Source organism: Dermacentor albipictus, unplaced genomic scaffold (genome assembly GCF_038994185.2).
Source record: "Dermacentor albipictus isolate Rhodes 1998 colony unplaced genomic scaffold, USDA_Dalb.pri_finalv2 scaffold_12, whole genome shotgun sequence".
NCBI lineage: Eukaryota > Metazoa > Arthropoda > Arachnida > Ixodida > Ixodidae > Dermacentor > Dermacentor albipictus.
In genome coordinates, this window is record NW_027225566.1 from 15,501,280 (window position 1) to 15,522,381 (window position 21,102).

Sequence of the window (21,102 nt, forward strand, 5' to 3'; positions counted from 1 at the left end):
TGGCCCTGCGGGGTGCTTTGAAGGCGCTCGATATGGTTTAGGGCGCTCCATTCCGTTCTAAGTGAGAGGCGGAAGTCTTTGGCTTCAGCTACACCGTAAACGGAAATGAGCCGGAACGGGCATATAAAGGGATGTGACCTCCCTTAAGACTACGCGCCTGAATACCGTGCTCCCTTACAGTGGTGTAGAAATTTTCAGCGTCCCCCTTTTCGCTCCCTCGCGCAATGGGGATGAGAAACGGAGAAAGAACTTCAATTCTACATCCTTTTTAAGAAGGAGTTTAGAAGACAGAGGCCTCCCTTTAGCGTAAACGGAGTTCTGCTCCTCATTTTGTGCGTTATTTTCTTTACTTTACACATCTGTGAGAAGGAAACGAGAAAGGAGAGATATATTGTCCAAATGGTTCTTGTTCTTTTTTTTATATCTGCAAATTTATGCATTTCCAGAGTACAAGCCAACTTCCTTAGGAGGATAAAATAGATGATTTGTTCGTCTCGTCGACCACAATGTCCTGTCGCGTTGCCAGAACCCCCGGTCGGCACCTGACGACCTGTCTTCGGAAGCGGGAGAATGCAAAACTTGAACGGAAGCCGGTCAAGTTTTGCATTTTTCCGCTTCCGAATTCTCCCGCTGCCGCAGAATGTCCTGGCTTCTGTTCGTTTTCCAATCAACTAAAAGTGAAACTGAAGTCAAAGCCCGCAAAGCGCCACTGTCGCCAGCACCGGTGATGGTGCCTGTTTTGCTCATCGTAGTTCTGGGTGTGTGTCTATATGCGTGCTTATGAGCTAATTTTGGCGGCCGTCGAAGAGTGTGTCGTGTAGTGTGGAACCTCACAAGAAAGCTACCTGCCCCACTGCGCAGCACGGCGGTGATCGGCCACCGCGTAGCCATCGCCTTGTGATCTGTGTACTACAATACACTTTTGTGGTTCGCGCGGTCATGCTCGGGCATTTCCTACTACGCCACGATATGAAAGCGGCTAGTAAAACCTCACCCACAGTCCTCACAATATAGCAGCGCGTACGGTGTCGACTGCTTTGGAAACCGCGCGTTTCGAATTACCGCTTGCCCAGTTGCCTCATGTTTCACATGGCCTTATATATTCAGCTGCGGTGGTGAGTACGGCGCGGAGCCATTGCGCATTGCACATAGTGCTCACACCTTTTATGTCGCGATGCTGAGACTCAACCGTCCGCTCAAGAAAACTCAAGGAGCTAGCGCCACATGAAAAAAAAGAGACATTTCAATTTTCTTTTCAATTTCTCGTGTTTTACGTGCCAGAACCATTATCTGATTATGAGGCACGCCGCAGTTGAAGACTCCTGGGGTTCATTACCGTGCACAGATCTTTAATGCACTGCACACGTGCGTTCTTTGCATGCCTCCTTATGGAAGTGCTGCCGCATGGCCAGGATTTGATCCTGTGACCTCGTGCTTAATACTAAGCACAACGCCAAGGACAATTATAGCCAACGCGGTGGGTCAAAGAGTGTTGGATTTTCGTCACCAGGTGTGTTTGATAACCATGTCGCCCTAAGTGTTGATATAGGTTGTGACAGCGATTTGTTTCACAAGAACATTATTTTTTAAGGCGGCAAATTACTGTTAAGCAGCGTAAACAATGCGAACAGCCAGCCTATTTCTGTGTTAAATGGGGGCACGCAGTGTGTGCACACAATTATGTTCATTTTATCAGTTTTCTGAAATAAGCTTCAAAGTGCATGTATTTTCACTTTGAAATCTGTACCAGCATTTCCTTGTACCAAATTGTCTATGCACAAAAGTTTGTGCATTAGAAATCACAGTTTCAGGCAATTACAGCCTACAATTTGTTTCCTGTGGGCAGACACTAACTGCGTTTTCATAGTCATGTATTGCACGCTTGACTGGTGGTGAAAAGGGTAAATGGTATATATTCAAACAAACCTGCGAATTTGTTTGCTTGGTCAGCCTTTGATGTATTTCATTAACGTTTTCATATGCAGATGTCGTGTGAATGCGTACTTGGACTTTAGTTACGTTTCACTGCAATAAAAGAAACCAGCTAGCCAATCTCAATTCTTTTTCTTGTTTCTTGCCCATGGTATGCACATACCTAGATGTATTCTTAGTTTTTGTACCAAGAAAACGGCAGAGCATCACACATGCTAGAAACATTAAAAGAAAGAACAAGGAATGTGGCACAAATGATCCACGGAGTCGCGAAACAACAAAGAGGCTTCAAAGAAGCGGAGACAGTCAGACTTTTGCAAGCATTCATAATTAGCAGGGTGACCTATAGCCTCAATTTTCAAAAACTAAATAAGGCTGAAATTTCTAAAGTGAGCTCCATCATCAGGGCAGCTAGGGCTCTAAAAAACACAAGCGCCAAAAAGGAGGACGGTCTTGGTATTCACAACACATATGAAGAACATTCCCCGGCAGTGGTCACGCCTCAGAGAGAACGTCTGAATTAGGCAAAACAAGGAAAGGCCCTGTTGCCAAAGGTGGGATATCCCCTGAGAGCGTAGCATAGCTGGGGAAAACAGTTTTTTCTACACAGACAAACAAGAAAGAAAATTCTAGTGTCACCAATCCGAAAGAATATGACCACGGAACAGCAGCAAAGCAGAAGAAAAGCGCAATCAAAGACTTTACAAAAGAAATATGGAAAAAATCCAGACATATACAACGCAGATGCGTGTACAGTGGCAACAAACAAATTCGCAATAGTGGCGTTCAATCGGTCCACAGTGATAACAACCTCCATTCGCAACTCTTCAACCAGCACCATGGCGGCAGCAGCCAAAGCACTGCCCTTTCGAGATGCAGAAGCAGAAGAAACAATCTGCATTGGCCATGATGGGCTCTAAGGCAGCATGCTGTTCGTTCATGATGGGTACCAACCAACACAAGTTTCACAGAATTGCATCAGGTGGTAATTTGTTTCCCAGCGCACTCTGGACTCGAGGGAAATGAGAGGGTGGACCGAACTGCTCGAGCAATAAGCGTCCAAGCACTAGTCAATCCTTTCAAGAAACCCCCATTGACCCACACGACACCTTGGAAAGCCAGAAAAAAAGAGAGAAAAAAATACAGCGGCCCGCACTCCAACCTTACGGAAGAACAGGCCAGGGATTGGTGCTGTATACAGACTAAAACATACCTGCACCTCCAAATACTCGGTAAGATACACCCTGCCTTCTGTGAAAGTACGTGTTCTTGGTGCGGGGAGGGGCCAACTCTTGTCCACCTAACATGAACGTATAAACTACAGCCTCCAAATTCGAATTCGCCCCTTATGGTGCAAGTACCAAGTAACAGGCACTGGGATGTTTGGCTTGCTAGTGAAGATGTAGAGAGGCAGATAGCTCTTGTCGATCAAGCCAAGCCAACCACAGGGACCAGTGGAGCGCTGGACTGAGGGACGCGCCGACCACCCAAACCACTAAGAGAAATAAAGTTTACACTAATACTACTTGTCCTCAATGCTATCAGCCATCAAGTTTATCTGCAACTATAAATGAGCAACATGTCACTTGAGTCACCCATTTTCCATCCAGAAAATGCAGTCTTTGCAGGAGGGCATGCATGGTTGATTCCGTATGTGCAACATTTTGTTGCCACAGAGGGGCATGTAAAACGGAAACTGACGTAAACATTAATACATTCTGCAGTAACTTGTTCTGAATTGAACTTTAAAAAAAGAGCAATTTCAATAAATGACATGTGTTTGTTTTTTTAACTCGCTGAGTGGTGTGCTACCGTATGTGATTTTTTTTATTCCACGTGGTAGAGGTATGCGGCTGTCATTGTATTGCTTTCAAGCTTCCGCTTTAAGTGCGTTTTAGGCACCTGGGACAAATTCTCAAAGCATATATGTATCAGGTAATTGCGAATTCTTGTCAAACCTGACACACATATTGATGTATTTCGCTTGGAAAATGTATTTATAGCTTCAGTAAATTACTCATTGTGGCAAATTGAGCTGACCGTTTCCGAGATTGGCTAATATTTTAGAGCAGTGGCTTTCTATATTTCCAGTATTCAGTGTGTCGACGGCCTGATGGGTCTTTCAGTGACCTAAGCCTGCAGAGCGCGTGTTGGTCTGTCACAACATCAAACGAATGGCCATACAAGTACTCATAATGAAGATGTGTGTTTTTTTGTGGCGCAAGGGCCAGGTTTGGCCAAAGAGCGCCATGACAAGTGGTAATGTTGACGATGTATTATGGAAGATGTGACTTGGCTGTAAAGTGGCTTAAAAATATTCGCTGTAAAGTGCGTAAAATTAACTTGTTATAAAATTATGGCGATGACAAATGGCGAATACTACGAACATTAAAATCCATCGTAGAAGAATGATGCAAAGTAGAAAAATATAGGATGTTAAAATTACTTGGAGCACTGCTGCCTCGCCAGAGCCTTTGAAACACCAGGGCCTAGAGGCATGTGCGATACGAAAAAGCTATCGCAGCGGCATCCTCTGAAGAGACGACCCGCTACGAACATGTGGGGCTAAAACATGCAAGACAACATCTTTCAGAAAACTTAGGACTGCGTTGGTGTCAAATAAAGGTTCTGGGCCGAGAACATAACAGGATGAAGGGGGATGTGCTGTCGGTATGCTAAGGGAAAATGTTTCTTTCATTCATATTCGGCTTCCCGACACTCCAGGAGGATGTGGAGGATGGTCAGCCTCTCCCCGCATCTACCGCAGGTTGGAGGAACATTTTCAGTGAGTAAACAGTTATGCGTGCCAAATGTGTGTCCTATTCTGAGACGACAGAATAGGACATCTGTTCGGCATGATTTTGTTACGGAAGGCCAGAATCCTAACTGTGGCTTTATCACGTGGAGCTTATTATTTGTTTCCGCGTCCCAAAGCGTTGCCAGTGGTTGCATAGTTTCCTCCGTAAAAAGGGCTTCAGATCTGTGACAGCAACTGCAGCGGTGGGATTAGCAGAATGCCATGCAACTGACATGGCCATCTGGTCCGCCAGAACATTACCTTCGAGGCCATACAAGTAAGGACGAAATTTGTTTAACTCCCAAACTATCGCCAAACATTCTTTTTCTGTGACAGAATAATTTGTTTCTGCCTTCGTGAGGGCACGACTCGCATACGCAACAACATATTCCGGAAAGCCAGGCTTGCGTTGCGCAAGGACGGCTCCAAGACCAACGCCGCTGGCACCCGTATGAACTTCGGTCTGTGCAGTCGGGTCATAGTGGCGTAGAACAGGCGGTGAGGTAAGCAGACGACGCAAAGTGGTGAAGGCGTGGCCACATGCCGGAGTCCAATCACGAAGGCCACCAGGGCCAGCCAGGAGCTTTGTCAGGGGAGCGATGATGCAGGCAAAATTGCGTACAAAGCGTCGAAAATAAGAGCAAAGGACGACAAAACTTCGGAGCTCTTTCAGTGTAGCCAGCCGCGGAAATTCTGCGACAGCATGAAGTTTGTCAGGGTCGGGAAGGACGCCGTCTTTAGAAACGACATGGCCAAGTATGGTCAGCGGGCGGGCTCCGAAGTGGCATTTTTTCAAGTTAAGTTGAAGGCTGGTGGGGGCAAGGCAAGTAAGGACTACGCGTAGACGAGAAAAGTGAGTGGTGAAATCAGGGGAGAAAACTACCACGTCGTCTAAATAATACAGGCACGTCTTCCATTTGAGGCCTCGCAGAATGTTATACATCGTCCTTTCGAATGTCGCGGGCGCATTGTAGAGGCTGAATGACATTGCAGTAAACTCATACAGGCTATCAGTCGTAATGAAAGCTGTCTTCGAGCGGTCGGATTCATCCACTGGCACTTGCCAATAGCCTGATCGCAAGTCCAAAGAAGAAAAGAATTCGGCACCATGTAGACCATCCAGGGTGTCATCTATGCGCGGTAGAGGATATATATCTTTTCGTGTAATCTTGTTGAGGCGACAGTAGTCCACACTGTAAGAGTCGGACGATCTCACCGCTGTCAACCAGATGTAGGAGTGGTCGGACGATCTCGCCGCTGCCACCATTTGAAGTAGTTGAAGGTCGTAGAGAGGAACTCGGTGAACAGGAATTATTTACATTATTTACATCTTAGACAAGACTTATCTCGACAGTCTAGCGTGACTCCCTAATGGAGCACGCAAGACGACGCATACAGCAAACAGCTTATGAGCACACAGCTCACTAGTACATTTCGATCATGACAACAAGCACGCAGCTCACTACGACGAGCACGACAACGAGCACACAATGAGCACTCAGCTCCCGACGACGAGCACACACTAGCAGCCGACAATCGCTGCTTATATCCTCTTCACCCGAAGTCATAGTTCGACGTCATTGAAGATGACCCGCCCTTTTGGAGGAGGCGGGCTCACATCCACGTGTTGCACAGGTTTCAGTGCCGCACACGCACACAGATGTAAAGGTCCGGAGCCGACCTCAGAGGGGCTTTGTAGAACTCTGCTCCGTCACGGGTGGCACGCCAGGTAGAACATTCCTGAGCTGACCCCGCGCCACGTAGCTGCCGGTGATTCGCAGTTCTCCGTCCCGTCCGGTTGGATTGGAACACGTGCAGCGGGCTGAAATAGCTGGCGAGTTGTCAGCCCGTACGGCCATTCCTAACAACACACAAACGAATCAAGCCAGCTTTTTTTCTTAGTGAGTACTACGGGCGACGACCAAGGGTTGCAGGATGGCTTGATAACACCACGGTCAAACATGTGTTCAACTTGCTCGGTGATGACACGACGCTCGGTGGATGACACGCGGTACGGACGCTGGCGTAAGGGTGCGTGATGTCCTGTATCAATGTGGTGAGAGGCGGTACTTTTGCGGCCCAATGATGCTTGGTTCCAGTCAAAAGAGGCGTGAAAATCATTTAAAAGAGTTATTAGCTGCTCACGTTGTATCGGCTCGAGGTCATCGGCAATGGAGCGACAAAAAAACATCCGGTGGTACTCGGTTAGATGGCACATGGGGTGTCAGTGCTGTTACGTTGGCCGTATCTGTGTCGTCGGCAATAGGGAAATGCACGATAACGTCAGCGTCCACAGACTCGATGGTACCAATAGTGTCACCACAGTGCAAAGCCAAGGTGTACGAATTTGGGTTTGAAATCAGTATTTCTGCAGCACCATGGTGAATGAACCGTGAGGAGGGCGAAAGGCAACAATATAGGCTGGCGGCGAATGAAGACGGCAGCGGGTGTAAACATGACCGTCACTTCGGCAAGCGATGCGCATAAAAAAGGAACAAATACAGCACTGTGAGGAGGAAGGTCAGTATCTGAAGCTACACAGATCCTGCTAAGATCCTGAACTTGAAAGTCGTGAGATGGCAAATCGCACAGAACGGAGAACTGAATCTTAGCACGTGCACAGTCAATGACGGCATGATGGCGCGACAGAAAATCCCTACCGAGAATCACATCGTGGGAGCAACAAGTTAACATAAAGAAATCAGTCGAATACAAGAGGTCTTGAATCAGCACCCTAGCAGTGCACATAGCGACTGGCTGTACTTCTTGTGCACTGGATGTCCTAAGCAATGGTACCGATGGCTTCATGGTCACTTTCCGTAATGTACGACAAAGCTTCTCACTAATCACGGATACAGCCGCACCTGTATCGACAAGCGCAAGAGATTTGATGCCATCAACGGACACTTCAATAAAGTTCGCGGGCAAAAAACGAGGACTTTGATGTTCCGACGATGACGCAGTTCGTGCCTCAGGAACTGCGGAAATCAGTTTCCCACCTCAGTAGTACTGACACTAGGTTTACGACGCATGGGTGAGAGTGAGCGCCGATGAGGGGAAGGCGAGTGACGAGTGCCGTAGAGCTGCGACTGCGGTGCCTGTATGTCATCAGCAGCGTAGATTTCCGGTGGTGGTCGTTGAGCCATACGGAAAGTTTGGAAGTCGGAGCTGCGTCGTCGCGGGCTGCCCACGAAGGCCGGCGAGCGCCGGCGGCAGAAGCGCACTATATGACCCGGGGTACCGCAGGCATAGCATATCACATGGGGCGGTTGTCAGCAGTGCGCCAAGGATTTGTACCCTGCTGCTGTGCACTGAAAAAGGGATCCGCCGGCTGGCGAGGCGAAGGCGGAGGAGAGAACACCGGCGGGTGAGGCGCAACAGGCGGAGGAGAGAACCCCGGCAGACGAGGCGCCCGTGCAATGGCTTCAGCATACGTCAAAGGCGCGGCCACGGGAGCCGGCTGGCGCGGAGGTGGAAGAGCTTCGGTCACTTGCCCTTGAATTATCTGTCGGATTGCTGGAGCCAAAGATTGAGAAGGATTCTCCGTGGTCGGCGAAATCGAGAGCTGTCGTGCAACCTCCTCGCGCACAAATTCTTTTATTTGCATCAGCAAAGCTGCGTGGCTGTCGCCAATAATTACTGCTGCTAACGAATCTTCCGTAGGCGGTGGGCGCCGAGCTAAGATGCGTTGTTTCCGTAGCTCGTCAAAACTTTGGCACAAATTGATAACTTCAGCCACGGTACGCGGATCCTTCGCTAACAACATTTGAAAGGCGTCCTCATCGATGCCTTTCATAATGTGTTTTATCTTGTCCCGCCCTGACATTGACGGCTTCACGCGCACACAGGCCGATGACATCTTCGATGTAACTTGTGAAAGTTTCACCGTGATGTTGCGCACGCCCCCGTAAGCGTTGTTCTGCGCGAAGCTTGCCCACAGTGGGGCGCCCGAACACTTCTGCGAAACTTGTTTTGAATGTGCTCCATGTTGCGAAATCGTGTTCGTGGTTTCGGAACCAGAGGTTCGCGACGCCGGTTAAGTAAAACAGCACGTTGCGCAACTTGGTGACGTCGTCCCACTTGTTATGCTGGCTCACCCGTTCGTAAGATGGCAACCAATCCTTCACGTCATGATCATCGGTGCCGCTAAAGATGGCAGGATCACGCTGGCGCAACACATCGGAAACGATGACCACCGGAAGCTGTGGTGCATCTTCCTGGGTGATTTCGTCAGGCATGGTCGCAGCAGTAGGTAGCGTCCGGCTTCAGAGTTCTAGTTTCCGAGGTATACCCCGCACCTCCACCAAATGAAAGGGGATTTATTGCAGCTCGTACGCGGGATCGCAAGTAGCACTTGATCGCGAGTCCTAGGCATTCACATCAGCAGCCTGAGCTCGGGTCTCGCGCCACAGCGGTGGCAGTCCGCACAGCGCCACATGCATATTACCCAATACAACTGCTTCTTTTCAGATATGTTAACATCATACAAATCTGCATTCCTACATAAACACCCAGAGGTCACATTGCAAAGACAGGGATCTGAGTATCAAGAAAAAAAATCAATAATAAAGGCAACAAGAAGTACTTATAAGTAAATGTTTATTGTCAGAGGGATGGAAGAATAACACAGCCCATCCATGGGGTGCACAAAAGCGAGATAATAGCCACAAAAAGCAAAGCCTACTCGTATGTCACAACCATTGTAAAAAAATGATATTTTACTCAAGTGTACGCGTAATGAAGCCTTGCTAATTATGTGAATTTACTAGCACTACCGCCCAGTACTGCTGTGCTCCTGAATGGTGCCTCACATTTGCAGGCAGCAATAGGTGCAGCGGCACCCATCATTTGTGCATCACTCATTTTGGACAATACACACCTTGCTGCAAGGAAAAGGAGCCAGGATATAGCTTTCTAACAATTCTTGGCAATTTGTTTGAGGGAGATGTTTCCAACCACAGCCGACTAGACTGGCGTGGCCTTGCAGCATGCTCGACATCGGAAACGTAACTCCTTGCCCCTGAACCCGAAATTTCTGTTTACCTGGCATAAGACGATGTGCAGACAATGCTCACCTGCCTCCTGCCCTCCTCGCCCCCCCCCTACCCCGCCAACACATGCACCAATATATTCCTAGCTACGGCACTGGTCCTTCTTACAAGAAATATAAGTACAGATCCTTGCTCTCGATGTTCGTCAATCCAGAACAAGATCCAATTGGCTAGGCAAATTAAGGAAGACACCAATGTCAACCTTCCACCTGATATGAAGGATAGCTTCTAAATGTGGAGGAACCTGTAACGAAGGAGCCAGTGATATTGTTTGGTCTGTACTCCCCCCACGTACTATTTATCAGGCTCAGTTTTACTGGCTCTCACCGAAGCAGAGGGAGCAGAATAATATCATTATTCAGAACGTGATGAGGGCAATAGCAGCGCGCTCTCTCTTTGTTCGCTCAAGAATATTCCCATGTGAAGACCATGAGAGCATTGCTAATTGAACGTGAATGAGCATCTGAATTAAAGAGGTTGCATCTTGCAGTCCCGTCTGATATCTTGGGTGCAAGAAGGGACTTAAGGCCATGGCACGGCTGTACACTGATGTTCCTTTGCACCAATGTATTTTGTACTGATGCTGCTATTACAGGAAATGGAAGCGTAATATGAGTCAGCCTTAAATACTTCCCTCTTTATAAAAAATAAAGAACATACAATCGCTGTCTGCAATTGTACTTGAACTCCATACCATACATGACAAGAGTCTGGAGAACAGGGCTGGTACACGGTAAAGTCACGTATGACACCAATGAGGCAGCCTCATTTTTATCAAACATCGTCGAAATATAGACAAACACCGATTACTTGAGTGCCATATAGCAGCTGAAGCAAGACAGCGAAGCCACATAGCTTTGGCAGAAGACACACAAGCTTGACAACTACTCACTTTTAATGTTTTTTACACTAGGTACAGGGACACACCTCTGGGCTTTTTAATGCCATGACAGGTAATAAAGTACACAACAACATCAAGAACATGTATGTACTCGCACATCTTGTGCCAGGCTCACTTACCGTCTTTCTACCCGGAAAATTTGGCCCTGATGTGACACGTGCGATTACGCTCAAATTTGGCAGCCTTTGCTGCATAAATTTTGCCAACACTGTCAAGCACGCACTTTTCTTAACTGCAATTTACCATCAGGAAATACGTAATTTTAATAATGTGAGCACAGGCATTTTGACTCACTTATTATGAATGGAAAGAAATGTTACTGCTGCCTGAATGAAGAGAGCAATCTTCTGCAGTTGCTGAGAGTCGGTGTTGCTTTATGCAATACTGGGGTGCGATCGGAGATGGTTGTTCGGCGCGTTCGTTCGGTTACCGGCGCCCGCGATTGGCCTACTCCGCGCTGACGTCGCCTGCCGCGGGGCGCCGCCCCGTTTTTGGTGACGTCAAAATGACGACACGCTCCTGTCAATCATCCGCCCACCGAGCATTTCGTCCGAACGCGACGGGAGTTGAGAAGTTTGGAGCGATCATACGGCTTCGCATGGCGCGTCTGCTGGATTGGATTGGATCCAACAGGCGGCCTTTTCGGCTGCGGAATGGCACAAATGGCACGTTTGAATCCTATCCATAGTTTAATTCTAGAAAATGGCGCTTCCGTTGGAAACCGGTTGTTTCGCTGGCGTTTCTAGAGGAAGGAGGAGAGTGGGCGAGGGTGCGAAACGCGTTTGAAGAAATGGCAGAATGTGAATTCCGGCGTCGTTTTTGTTTCTCGAAACAAATAATTCGTTGGTTGGACAGAGAAATCGACAACATCATCGGTGCCAGCGAGCCACTGGGATGTTGTGGCTGCCTCTTGAAAAGTGCGTACTCTTCCCGTCGGTTTTTTTTCTTTTTCCTTCTCGCTGTGCGCGACACCACCTAGGGACGACGCAAAGAACCTAATAGTTATAAATTGCAGTAGTCACACGTACTGCTATTTGAAAACGTGTTTGGGCTTGAGAAGAAAAAATACGTTTTTTTAGACAAAGATTTCATTCAATTGGAAGACGAGAAACATTTGGCTTTGTAGTATACTGTTTGCAAGCAGACGACAAACGATGGAGGTAAACTTCCGGGGAGGTGACCGCTTCCTGATTGGCTGCTCTCTCCGCCCCGCTGTCACAAATTTTGCATACTGCAACTTTGTGACGTTGCAGCAACTGAACAGAACGCGTATCGAACAAAATATCTCCGATCGCGCCCCTGTTTCACAGCAAGTTTGTACAAAGTATGATTACAGGCATGGAATTATAGGCCTACTTGTGCTTTCCACTTGCTCTGATTGCGACCTTAAACAAAGCATTGTGCGTAAAAAAGGCAAATGTTCTTTGAAATGAAGCATCTATCAGCGATTAGCATTTTGCCTTTTGAGACTTTTTAGCATACATGGTGGAGAGATTGAATTGCCAATGTATCTCTATAAGTGATGCCTCTAAAGATGCATATGGCGTTTAAGAAGGACGAGGAGCAATGAACGTTTATTTTGAGGAACAGCGAGAAAGTGTTCTTTCTTCGCTCTAGGTGGGCGGCTCTCTTAGTCCTGAAAGCCATTGGCCAATGCCACAGCCCGGGCCCGGTCCACCAGACTTCGCCGATACTTCAGGCTTTGTGCCTGTAACATTGCCTGCCACGTTTCTTCGATCGCTTGTAGTGGTTCTGAGGTATCATCTTGATTGTTGTTCCCGCGGTGTGGGCACAGCAACACCATGTGCTGGAGGGTGTCTGGTACCTCACAATATGGGCATAGGTCTTAGAGTTTGGTGGGTGCATCCGGTGCATGATAATTCCATGGACGTACGTATTCGTTTGTAGTCAGCGGAGGGCGGTGGCTTCTTCCTTGCTTAATTATGGATGTGGTAGATGATATTCCCTTCTTTCCAGTCGGTAATGTTGCAATATTGCGGCGTAGTTGATAGGAATGTCCTCCACCCTCTTCGCTTTCCGGAAACCGTGCGGCAGGGAATTCCGGCTGGTATGCTCTCGGGTGACAGCATGGGCTGCTTCGTTTCCTGCCAGATCTTCTTGGCCTGGGGTCCATGTGACGTAGGCTTCGGGTAGTTCTTCGCGCCTTGTTATTTCTTTTACAATCTTCACTGCTTCGTAGGTTTCTACATGCTGTTTGTGAGTCGCTCATGATGATTGCTGTGTCTTCGCATGTGGCGATGCCTAGGACGATGGTTACTTGTTCGCTGTTTCTGGATTTCTGGCCGGTATGGTGGCAGCAACTAGCTAATTCCCTTGGTTGTTGGTCATGGTAATTGCGTGTGCTCTTCTACCTGGGTATTTTGCCACATCTATATATCCCGTGTTGGGGTTCTTTGAGTATTTCTTACTGAGCGCTCTAACTCTTGCTTGTCTTCTGTCTTTGTGGTTGGTTGCATGCATGTTGCTAGGTATTGGAGCTGCTGAGATAGAGTCACGATGAAGTGGCGGCAATCGGGCTTTCGCATCTGAGTCGGATATGAAGTTTTCGCTGTATGCGAGTTTGCGAATTACTGTTCTGCCTGTTTGAGTCAGCTTAAAGTGTTCCAGCTGGCTGGCTCTGTGCACTTAACTCATTTCTTCCCAGGTGTTATGGAGGCCAGGTTTGAGGAGTGCCGTGGTTGAGGTCGTATTGGGAAGTCCCAGTGCGCTCTTTATTGCTTTTCTGGTGATGCTTTTGAGTTTTTCAATTTCAGCTTTCTTGAGGAGTAGATATGGGGTGTCATATATGATCCGGCTTATAAGGAGTGTTGGAATTATATGGGCCGTTTCGTGCTTTTTAAGTCCTGTTCTTTGGGTGGTTATGCGCCGAATGAGATGGGTTACTTGTGTTAGGGTCTTCTGAAGCTTCGGATGTGTAGCTGCGCTAGAACCATCGTTATGTATTATGAGACCAAGGACGCGGAAGAAGCCAACTTGAGGGATGTCGATTCCATTGGGTCTTCCCTTGGGATCTGGAGCGACGTAGGCTGGTGGTCTTTCCCGGGTCCTTGCCTTGACGATAAATAGCTCTGATCTTTCGGAGGCGCACTGGAGAGAATTACCTCATAGTGGTGGACTATTATTCGCGCTTCTTTGAACTCATCAAGTTGAGGCGACCTACCACACAGAACATAACTCAAACACTGAGCCAGATGTTCGCTAACTTTGAGATACCAGCTATTATATGACAGGACAAGGGTCCTGAGTTCGCTTTGGCACAATTTAGCATGTTTGTCAAGCAATGGGAAATGTGTGATGTAAGCAGTAGCACCTTCTTACACCAGAGCAACGGCGCAGCAGAAATAACTGTACAGATGGCTAAGCAGTTGCTCAAGAAGTCATCCAACATTCACAAGGCTCTGCTTGCTCATCATGACCCCCAGGCAAAGAAGGGCTCACACTTGCTGAACTCATAGCAAGAAGCCTCAGAACTGATGTGCCGGTGGCACCGGGAATGCTGAAGCCACTGTGAAACACCGGGACATTCAAGAAAATAATTGAAGCATACATGGTCAAGTAGCGCAGGTAATACGACCGGCAACACAGGGGTTTGGAAAAAGACCCTATTCAACCACAGACTACCATCCGTATCCTGTCCGGTGCTGCAACAGGCACAGTAGTTCGGCCAGCACGGACGTGAGGTTCATATGTGGTGAGCACAGCTAGTGGTCTAACTCGATGCACAAGTAAGCATCTAAAGCCGTTGCAACCTGCACCAATCACAAGAAGTGGACGTGAGAGTTCGAAGAGAACGTAAGAAGTAAGAGCTCAAAGTCAGCTCGACTTATTACTGGGGCCATTTTAAAGAAAGGGAGGTGTGTGCGCCACCGCAACGAGATGGCGCTACGTACACCATCATGTGAGAGACGGAACGATGCCTCTGGGAGAGCGGACCAGACCACGTGAGCCAAGCCGGCATGTAGCCGTGCATGTTTTGCATATGTAACCTATTATACAGTTGTCAGTTAACACTTACATCTGGTCAGTCGTGTTGTGTGCTCGTCACTTGATCACGAGACATAGCAGTGAAGGTAGACAAATAGCGGAAGGTGCATTGTCCAAAGTTTCCGCACATGCTTGTGCCACTCATCCTTCAATATATATGGGAACTGTTACATCGTAGGTCGGACACTGCGCTTGACGCAAGCGAGGCAGGCACACGCTTACAAGCAGGAAGAATGGGCGTTTATTTGCAGTGCACGTCGGAATATAAAGACAGGTTAGGGAAGGAGGGGAAGGGAAACGAAGTAAGAAAACATAAGATAGGCAACCAGATTGGCACGTGTAGCTGTAGACTTCAGCTGAGAAGTGATAAGAAGAACACTGCAGTTATAACATTTCTCCATCAATAATGCTGAAGACGCTGCACAGGTCTGCGCTCTCGTTTTGAGCGTCGGAGTTCCGGGGCCACTGTAGGTTCACCGTTTCTCTCTCGTGCGTCCAGGGGTCGGGGTGATGGCTGACGCTGTGGTGGTGACGTTTCACGAGTTCCGGCTTTTGCTTTTGGTTCGGAAGTTTCTTCCGGAGTTCTCGAGATGGGCGAGCTCTCACTTTCCCTGTGGCCTTGGGTAGCCGTTGGGTCTTTCCTTGTGTGAACTTGATCAACGTGTCGCCGAACGAGGCCATCAGGCGTTTCCACTGTCACCATCCTAGCTCCGTCTGCTGACTTTACCGTGCTAGTCTTCCACTTATCACCTTTACCAAAGTTACGGACGTAAACATTTGTGTCTGGTGCAAGAGTCCAGTCATCCGATGTTCCCGATCTTCCTACAGCCAAAGGGGGAAAACATGTGTCGAGGCGGGACCGGATTTGGTAGCCAAGAAGTTTCGAAGGACATTTGCCCGATGCAAGGGGTGTTCTCCGGTAGTAGAAAAGTAGTCTGCAAAGGCAATCTTCTAATCTGCCCTGGTTCATCTTTCTCACCCCATCTTTAACAGTTTGGACAGCTCTCTCTGCTAGGCCATTCGACTGTGGATGAAACGCAGCCATGCGCAGTTGTGTTATGTTATTGTTGTTCGCAAAATCAGTAAATTCTTGGCTAGTGAACTGCGTCCCATTACCTGAAACAATGGGGCGAGGTATGCCGAACCTGCTAAAGAAGCTGCGCAGGCAAGTAATAGTCGAAGATGTGGTCACCTGTTTCATTGGTACGGCCTCAATCCATTTGCTGCGAGCATCTACAAGAACAAGGATCATGTTCCCTTTGATTGGCCCCGCGAAATCTAGATGCACTCTTGACCAGTTCTCCTGGCAGGTAGGCCAGTTAACTGGCGGAGCAGATGCCGGCATTGGTCGATTTTGGTTGCAGCTTGTGCACCCCGCTGACAGTTGTTCTATGTCGTTGTCCATTCCTGGTCACCAAAAAGCTGACCGAGCGATTGATTTCATCGCCGATGATCCTTGATGTGTCTCGTGCAACATGTGCAACATTCTGTGTTGTGCGTTAACTGGAATGACAACTCTACAGCCCCAATACAGCAAACGGTGAACCAAGGACAGTTCTAGTTTGCGGTCGTAAAAGGGCAGTATGCTTCGTTCTAATGCTTTACAGCTTGGAGGCCACCCATCTCTTGTGTACTGCACGACCTTTAAAGTACTGCGTCACCTGCCGTAAGCGCCTGCAGTTCTTCTACCGAGACCGCCCCCTCCTGGACAGATGCGAGTGCCAGAACGTAGTCAGCCCGCTCCCCTTCCGTGCTTAGCTCCAAAGTTTCTTGTGGCAACCTACTAAGCGTGTCCGAGTTCAGGAGCTGCTTGCCTGGCGAATACTGTAACTTGTAGCGAAATCCTCCCAAATACAGCGCCCAGCGCTGTATGCGAGCAGCAGCCAGAGGCGGAGTGGGCCGATTCGGTCTCAGCAGGCCCAGGAGCGGCTGGTGATCTGTCACCAGGATGAATTCTCGGCCTAGAAGATAGTCACGAAACTTCATTACTCCAAATACGAGAGTCAGTGCTCCACGTTCAAGTTGCGAATAATTTTTTTCTGCTTTCGACAATGTCCTTGAATGAAATCCCATTGGCTTGTTGACGTTCCCTTTCGTGTGAAAAAGCACTGCGCCGATACCTTTTTGCGATGCGCCGCAGTCTAGTTTCAGTGGTTGTGAAGGGCCGAAGTGAACCAACACACCTGCTTGCTGCAAACACTGTTTTGCTTTATCGAACGCCGTTTGTTGCTCTTGTTCCCAGAGCCAATGTCTGTTCTTTTCCAGCAGCCGATAGAGTGGAGCGAGCAGAGACGATATGTTGGGCAAAAATTTTGCGTAGAAAGTGATCATGCCAAGAAAAGAACGAAGCTCGGCTACATTTTTCGGGCTAGGGGCTTCTGTGATAGCTTCGACATTGTTTTCTATTGGGTGCAATCCTTGCTGATCGATTGGATGGCCGAGATATGTAACGGACACTTGCCGAAACTTGCATTTGTCGAGGCGCAGTTTAACACCATTCTCGCGGAAACGCTGTAGAACGGCTTTGAGCACGTCGTCACTTCCTGCTCTTTCGGACACCAAGACATCGTCCAGATAAGCTTGCGCGCCTGATAAGCCTTGTAGAACTGTTTCCATTCTGCGTTGAAAAATGGCTGGCGCAGAGGCAATGCCGAAAGGTAATCTGTTGTAGCAGAAAAGACCTTTATGCGTGTTAATCACGCATAACTGGCGCGATTCCTCATCGAGAGGGACTTGGTTATATGCGTCACGCAAATCTAGTGTGCTGAAATGTTTTACACCGCTTAAGGACGCGAACATGTCATTGATTACTGGCAATGGGTACTGCTCCAGCTCACATGCCGAATTTAAAGCGACTTTGAAGTCGCCACAAATCCTAACGGTTCCGTCCTTCTTAAGGACGGGTACAATGGGCGTTGCCCACTCGGAATGCGGCACTGGTGACAAGACGCCTAATGCCATGAGCCTATCAAGCTCTTCAGATACCTTGTCGCGTAGGGTGAAGGGAATAGATCGGGCCTTACAGAATTTGGACGTGGCTCCCTCCTTCAGCTGTAGGTGTGCCACGGGTCCTTTGCTGAGGCCCAGATTCGAGCTGAAAACATCTGGAAACTCGGCAAACATGTCAGCAGTGACCTGCGTGGTGGTAGACGGCTGTGCGGTCAGCGGCTTGGCTGAGAGGCTGAGGACGGGGGAGCCTGCGTCGCTCAGGAGGGAAATTAGGTCTCGACCACATAAGCTTGGACCGGGGCAATATAGCACCACCAATGTGCATTGCACAGTGGTACTATCGTACGACAACGGCAAGAGGAGCTCTCCAAAAACTGGCAATTTTCCGAGGTAGCATGATAACTTCATGCGTGAAGGCCGGAGCGAAGGCCAAATGTTTTTGTGCTGCTCAAATAGCTGTCGGGACACGACGCAAACCGGGAAACCCGTATCGATAAGCATTGACACGTCAACACCCCCCCATGTGAAATTGCATCGCATTGGGGGTTTCACATTTACCTCCCGCGTCGATTTTAGCGTCCAAATGTGCATACTATCCTCTATGTCTTCATCTGTCTCCCCTTCCTTAACAGCCAGTACTCTGCCATGAAATCCCCGGGCTCCTTCTCGAGTTCGAGATCTTGCGCTTTCTTCGTTCCGCCATTTTACTGCTAGGTGACCATGTCGACCACAGTGATAACAACGAGCATTAGTCCAACGGCAAGCATTACTGTTGTGCTTTATGCTGCCACAACGCCCACATTCGGCCAGTACATCTTTCGTGGTGGCTGACTGCGCCTTAATTTTAAGCACCGCCGACGTGTCTGCGGCCATTTTATTGGCGTCCTTATCTGCAGCTTCAGCCGACAGTGCCATCGTTTCAGCTTCCTCTACGGACAGATCTTTCTTTGTCAGGAGTTGTTTCTGCAGTGCACTCGATCTTATGCCGCACACAATTCTATCCCGCAGCATTCGGTCGAGCATGGTACCAAAATTGCAGTTGTCCGCAATTCGACGAATTTCAGTAATGAATTCTTGGACAGACTCATCATCAAGCTGGCAGCGGTTGAAGAAGCGGAAACTTTCGGTAATCTCATGGCGCTTGGGATCAAAATACTCGTCCAAGACTTTGACGACGTCTTCGTACTCCAAAGAATTCGGCTTCTTCGACGCTACTCGTCCGGCTAATATTTGAACCGTGCGCGTGCTTAAAGCTGCCACCAAAAGCGCCCGTTTGTTTGCCGACTCCTTCACGCCTGTTGCCTCAAAGTATGCCTCTGCCTTGATAACATAGGCCTTCCAGTTGTCTCTTTCGTCGTCGAAGTCGGGCAGTTGCTGGTGTGCCATCGTCGAGTTGCCGCCTCGTGGCGTAGCTGCCGTCCGGTGCTTCAAGGTTTTGCCAGGGGTTTTGCTTTCCGTTTCTCGTCGCCACTGTTACATCGTAGGTCGGACACTGCGTTTGACGCAGGCGAGGCAGACACACGCTTACAAGCTGGAAGAATGGGCGTTTATTTGCAGTGCACGTCGGAATATAAAGACAGGTTAGGGAAGGAGGGGAAGGGAAACGAAGTAAGAAAACATAAGATAGGCAACCAGATTGGCACGTGTAGCTGTAGACTTCAGCTGAGAAATGATAAGAAGAACACTGCAGTTATTATGTTGCATCCATTTTTACAACAAAAATTTCTGTTCATGTTATTTGAGCGAAAATCCGTAAACAATAAGAAAAATTTGGCAGCCTTTCTCAATGTCGGACCTGCTTTCCTTGCCATCGATTTTGTATTTGTAATTCACCATGCCCCTGCTCTTATTAGGAGAGCAGGAAAAGAATAAGCCAGTTTGTTGTGTAGAGTAGGTGATGTCAAATAAGGGGGAAACAAGACAGACTGTAAATGGAAGGGAGATTGACAAAGCGAGGTTTTGAGTTGTGGTAGAAAGGGAGAAGAAAGGGGCTACTCGTGTTGGGTTCTTTCACGACTTGAGATAAAAACCAGAAACACAGAAGACTTTAACAAGCTCAGACCGACGCCGGTTGGCGCTTTCGGAGACATATTGGTCGCTTGTCCATAGGGAAAGGATTTCCGCAAGAACAGACAGTCTGAGAAAACTGGCCACAGGAAATACATCACGCTAGTAATAATGTCGACCGTTTGCTGCAACAAGGATCGAATAAAAAAGAATTTGAAATGAAGTCAACCCATATTTATTTTTATTTTTTCCTAGCAATACTGAAAATACGTGCGTATCAACTAAGTTATACTTTGCGACTTACTTGCGTTACCTAACGACAGGCCAATGACGCACTCGATACATGCGCCATGCGTCAGACAAGGCGCCGAAGCGAGGGATACCGACTGTAAATGTGAGAGTTGGCCTGTTTGGTGACCCGTCTGCCTGTTTTTCTGTTTTTAGGATTTAACCAGGTTTTTTGGCTGCCGGCATATTGTTGCGTTCCTTACGCACATGGTTATGGCACCACTGCACTACAACGCCAACTACAGCCGAGCACCTCTGCAACGAACACCGCAAGAATGGAATGACCTGTATCATAGGCGCCGACTACGGGGGAGGGCGTGCTCCGGTGTCCGAGACCCCGCCTCTTCTCACGACGGTGCCGATCCCTACCTCTCCCTTCCAAAGTGTCATTACAAGAGCTCTGTTATAAACATAATTTCAGTTTTTTTTAGGTTGCCTCTATATTTTCACTTAAAATATTGTTGTGGTTAAAAGCTCACTGCATCATTGTTGGTGGAGATCTGTACGGCCTTTCATTCATACTTTCGATTTATTTCTGTAAATTCTGGCAACAGAAGGACAAGCGCATTTGAAGCACTTGCGGCGGTTTCCCCATCCATGTTTTCTTACTTCAAGATTTTTAAAATTTCCATGGTAAACACCATGCTCAGACGATATATTTGCATATGTTCACAGTTCAAATATTATGACATCTTTTTAAAAAGAAGCAGGTAGCCAATTAACAATTATTTCTTATGACATGGATAGCTTATGACTAGAGAATGAATATGTTGCTGTACGTTCACCTGCCTTCAAATTGCTTTGCGTGCTCTTCTGAGCTTGAAAAAAAAAAACCTGCAGCCATCAGTGACCCCTTCGGCACAGCCTTTCATCAACGCATGTGAAATGCACGTGAATGATATGCCTCAGTGTTGCTTTTCTTTACACTAGGCAATGCTAACAACTAGTGAAAAAAATATTTCTATTAATTTACAACATTTCTTAGGGATGGAATTAAAGATCGCTACTTAAGAGGACGCTTTAGCTCGGGCCCAACTCCGACGCGGCCTATTCAAATACATGTAAAAACGCAAAAACGTTTTTTTGAGATGACCACTGGACCGATTTTAATGAAATTTGTTGCATTTGAAAGATAAAGTTAACTTCTAATGACTGTTGGAAGCGGAATTTTG

At 47.9% G+C, this 21,102-nt stretch overlaps 2 protein-coding genes across 2 annotated transcripts in view; both read right to left on the minus strand.

The window, feature by feature from the left end:
• The window catches only part of LOC139051566 (solute carrier family 22 member 13-like), a 468,022-nt gene that overhangs the window by 186,972 nt on the left and 259,948 nt on the right, over positions 1 to 21,102 (minus strand). The window lies entirely within an intron of this gene.
• LOC139051541 (uncharacterized) lies at positions 14,309 to 19,159 on the minus strand. Its single transcript, XM_070528510.1, has 5 exons — positions 18,716 to 19,159; positions 17,710 to 17,839; positions 16,497 to 16,623; positions 15,293 to 15,504; positions 14,309 to 14,451 (listed from the first exon to the last, which is right to left on the minus strand). The coding sequence occupies exons 1-5, from the start codon at positions 19,019 to 19,021 to the stop codon at positions 14,309 to 14,311; spliced, it is 918 nt and encodes a 305-aa protein (XP_070384611.1). The 5' UTR covers positions 19,022 to 19,159.